Source organism: Gymnoscopelus braueri (assembly GCF_963280865.1).
Source record: "Gymnoscopelus braueri genome assembly, chromosome: 24".
In the NCBI taxonomy this organism is placed as follows: Eukaryota; Metazoa; Chordata; class Actinopteri; order Myctophiformes; family Myctophidae; genus Gymnoscopelus; species Gymnoscopelus braueri.
In genome coordinates, this window is record NC_137626.1 from 35,136,341 (window position 1) to 35,140,510 (window position 4,170).

The following is a 4,170-nucleotide window of genomic DNA, read 5'->3' on the forward strand; positions in this document are numbered from 1 at the left end:
AGTACACGCAGGACGCACACTGCTGCTTTTTCTCAACACTGTATAAATATATACATAGGCAATACTTTTGAATTATTCTTCAGTTCTTAATCGTGATTATAAGTAGCGGTAGGAGTGCAATTTTGTACAAGTCACTAGTTGTGCTATAAATACTATAGAACACAGGGGGATATTAGCACCACACATATTCTTTTTTTTTCCTCTTTTCGGCCGTAATGTTACTGTACATGTAATGTGTCCAAATGGATTTCATTTATTCCTTTTGTTCGGTTTGCATAATGCAGCTTATTTCACAAACCCGTGCCCCGCACCCCCATCCCCACCCCCTCAAAACGCATTTATCCTTACTCCTGACTTATACTTGGTTGCCTGTGTATGACGCCAGAAACAGTCAATTTTCAGAAATGTTATGGTTAATGGCTAATTCATTATATATATTTGTGTAAGTTTGGGTCCCAAGTAATGGAGTCAAAAGTACAAATTTCTATTTGAAATGTAGTGGAGTAAAAGTCATCAGCTTGTAAAAAAAACAAATACTCCAAAAATGTTACTCGAGTAAATTTACTTAGTCACTGTCCACCGCTGCTTGTAGATGCGCTACTTTTTGGTGTGAGTCACGAAGCACAACCAAGTATAACTCAGGTTTAAAACAATACCTCCCTCCTCCCTCCTAATTGATTTTTTTTCCCATTTGAGTCCATGTCTACTTGTGCAGACAGCCACCCCCCCCCCTTCGAGAGTCCTTCAAAATAAAAGCTTCCTGGAAGCTTCAGGCACGTGCACGTATAACTTCAAAACACCAACGTTGTGTTTTTTTAAAACCCGACAGGTTTAATAATACTGAAAAAAAATTACAAAATAATTACAAATCATAATCAAATAATAAAATAAACATGGGAAGCTTTTTTCTTCGTCGTTTCCTTGATTATTCGATATCCCCCCTCCCCCTCTAAAAACATCCCTACATCCCGTCCTCCATCGTGTCCTCGTGGTCCGATTTGGTTTCCGTCTTCCCGTCCGGCGAGGAGCTGTCGTCCATGGACTGCTCCTCCTCCATGCCGTTGATGTCCTCCTCGTCCTCCCGCAGCGTGTCCGGGTCCGTGTCCGCCAGGCTCCGCCTCTCCTCCTCCTCCTCCTCGTCTTCCTCCTCCTCCCCCGCGAACACCTTGTCCCTCCGCGCCATCTTGGCCATGTAGGCGTTGTTGCCGCCGCCGTCCACGGCGCCGTCCTGCTGCCTCGCGTCCCTGGCCATTCCTCCACCACCTCCATTTCCGTTCATGGCCTCGTGCCTCAGGATGCTCTCCCTCTCCCCTAGCTCGGAGGTGGGGTAGCCGGGGTGGTGTGACGGCGCCAGGCCCTGCAGGTACGCCCGGCTCATCAGCAGCTCCGTGGGCTCCAGGTGTCCCATCACGCCTCCTCCGCCGCCACCTCCGCCACCTATAGGAGGTCACAATCAGGACATTTTAGTTAGTTAAAGTGGTGGGAAAAGTACGCACAATGTGTTACTTAAGTAAAAGTATCAATACTGCAACTCTGTTACAAGTAAAAGTCTGGAATTCAAAATTGACAATGCGTCGCTAGCCTAGAAAATGGAACAGAGCCTTAATTAGTATTAAGAGGTAAGACCTGTAAGGAGGCCCAATTTCTTCACAAATAATTGTGATTAACGATTGAACGACTTGAACCCCTGGATGCCTATTCTGGGGGGAACATTCGCTAAAAAATTGCAGATCTACAAGCTATGATATGAGCTTTAGATCGGCAAAAGTTCAACACAGATCGACACGCTCAAAACGGGTTGCTTCGTGCCGCGTTGATAGATCAAGTAGGGAGTTAATTTACAAAAAAAAAACAAACAGGTTTAAATATGGAGATAAGAGGTTTCTGCCCCGACAACAATATTGTGTAACAATTGCAACAGGGTCCCTACCTCCGCCCTTCTCCCGCGCCTCCCTCTCGGCGGCCTCGCGCTCCTCGGCCTCCCGCTTGCAGTAGGAGTAGCGGTGGTTCATATGCTGCGAGTACGAGCCCGAGTGGGAGAAGCGCTTGCCGCACTTGTCGCACTGGTAGGGCTTCTCCCCCGAGTGGAGGCGCGAGTGCTCGATGAGGTGGTGCTTGTGTTTGAACGCCTTCTTGCAGATCTGGCACTGGTGCGGACGCTTGCCTATATACACGCACACACACACACACACACACACACACACAGGGGGGAGAGAGAGCGGGGAACGTGAGTCGGCTGCCTCCCTCGAACAAATCAACAAGAGTCAGGAAAATATTCAAACGCACACATCGGCGAGGAGGACAGAAGGCTGATGGATCGGGCGGGCGTGGAGTAATGATGACGCCGCGCCGCATTAATGCTAACGTTGACTTACGACTCGCGGATTATTTGTTTATTCAAATGACGGAGCGGCGGAGCGTCCGGGGATGAGAGAGTGCGCGTGCATTCGCGGGGCTGCATTACGGACCGATCCCTCCCGTCGGTAAAAGCATGGACAAAACCCCAGAAGTACCTCTTATGGGGCCGATGGACGCAACGTAAATAAACGCGTGCAAAAGCAAACAAACAGAGAAGGTGAGGCAAAGAAATAAAGAAATTCACACACGGAAGGAAAGAGTAGAAACCTGATTATCTCTCAGAGTCATTCTGGTTCATGGTGACTTCTGTCTCACCCTGTTTTTTTGGGGGGAGTGGGGGCTGGGCGCTGAGCGGCCCAATATGATGGGAAACGCTGGGTGCAGAGACTGACATCTGAAACTCACGCTGGCCCACATTGACGGGCTGACATTTCATTCCAGCGTGCCATAAATTGGCTCGGTAACTGGAGTGGATTGGAACCCGTCCGTCACTTGACTGACGGACAGTCGACAAGAGACGCTACTGCATATCTGATTGTCTGCACAAGATCATTACACGGCAGTTTATAATTTAATATCTCTAAAACCCACAGAGCTCTGGATTAACTGGAATCGTTTTGCTGAACCAAGGTCTGGGAGTTGCGGTCATTCCTGTAACTAGCTTCAGGTTTTTTTTTTTTTCTTTTCTATCTGTCATTTTGAGAGAGCTTTCGTCAAATGTTTGAGATATCGGACTTTGTAATGCTTGAGGTTCGGCCAAGCTCCTTGACCTTCTGTTCAATATGCCCAGAGACACCGGGCTGTCTGCCGAGCACTGACAACCAGACAGCAGCCTGTCCGCTGGCATCTCATTGCACTTTTAACTTTACTGGTCCACTATCGGGCATTTTTATCCTCCCAAAATCTATGTATAAAATCAACACCACATAGAAGACTACAAAAACACACTTTAAGCCAATGCGCCTGCATAATATGAACACCTCAATGCTGCAAAACATCGTAGTTGCTAAAAGCACAACATAAATTGGTGTTAGCATTGGGCATTAATATGTAGAAAATGTTGGAAGTGTACAAATAAAAGTGTGCCATCCATGTAATTTCACATAGCTTTAAACATGTTTGCTTATGCACTTGAGCCCTATTCTGCGGGGAACATTGAAGAGGTTTAGCGTAGAGGGCAAAAAGAGCAGACCAAGTATACAGAGCCAAAGGTCAAGTTTTACTAAGTATTGAGGGTTCTCCAGTCCAGGGACTATAGATGAAATACAGCTTTGTAGCAAATTGTGGGACATTTATTCAACTGTCAACGGTTCCCGCTAAACAAACAAGGAAAGTGAAGTAAAAGTTAATTCACTCTGCAGTTTGCCTGGAGCCATTTCTCCCCGTGTTCCAACGAGATAGAGTGAAGGCTGCTGTCTGTTTTCCCGGGACGCATTGGGCAGATAACGGATAGAAAAATGATGCAAGCCGGTGAAAGATGATCTCCGCGTAATTTGTATAATGAAAAGACTTGTTATCGGCGCGGTAGCTTTTAGAGAGCGCCGCGCGAATGATGAGATCTATCGCCAATAACGGGAGGGGGGGGCCGATAAAAAGAGCGTCGCGGCTTTTTACTGCCCGCGTTACATGGAGGTGATTTGATGTGTGGCTTTTTGAGATAATAAAAGAGCTTCATATAGCGGCAGCGGCGTTATGATGGATGCCTGTGGAAGCTGTCAGCGAGCGCTGCGCTGTGGATAAATGAAGTGCCACGCCTCCGCGAACATCAATCATGTACTTTGTACAGAAAAGTTCACACGAATGCACATGAAA

General features: G+C 47.1%; 1 protein-coding gene across 2 annotated transcripts in view; it reads right to left on the reverse strand.

The window, feature by feature from the left end:
- Nucleotides 1-748: 748 nt before the first annotated feature.
- zeb2b (zinc finger E-box binding homeobox 2b) overlaps nt 749-4,170 on the reverse strand; it is a 50,467-nt gene continuing 47,045 nt past the window's right edge. For both annotated transcript variants that reach the window (XM_080422115.1, XM_080422114.1), the window contains exons 8-9: nt 1,931-2,164; nt 749-1,437 (exon numbers count right to left, since the gene is read on the reverse strand). In XM_080422115.1, the coding sequence (XP_080278241.1) occupies nt 962-1,437; nt 1,931-2,164 (710 nt within the window). In that variant the 3' untranslated portion in view covers nt 749-961. The remainder of the gene's footprint in view (nt 1,438-1,930; nt 2,165-4,170) is intronic.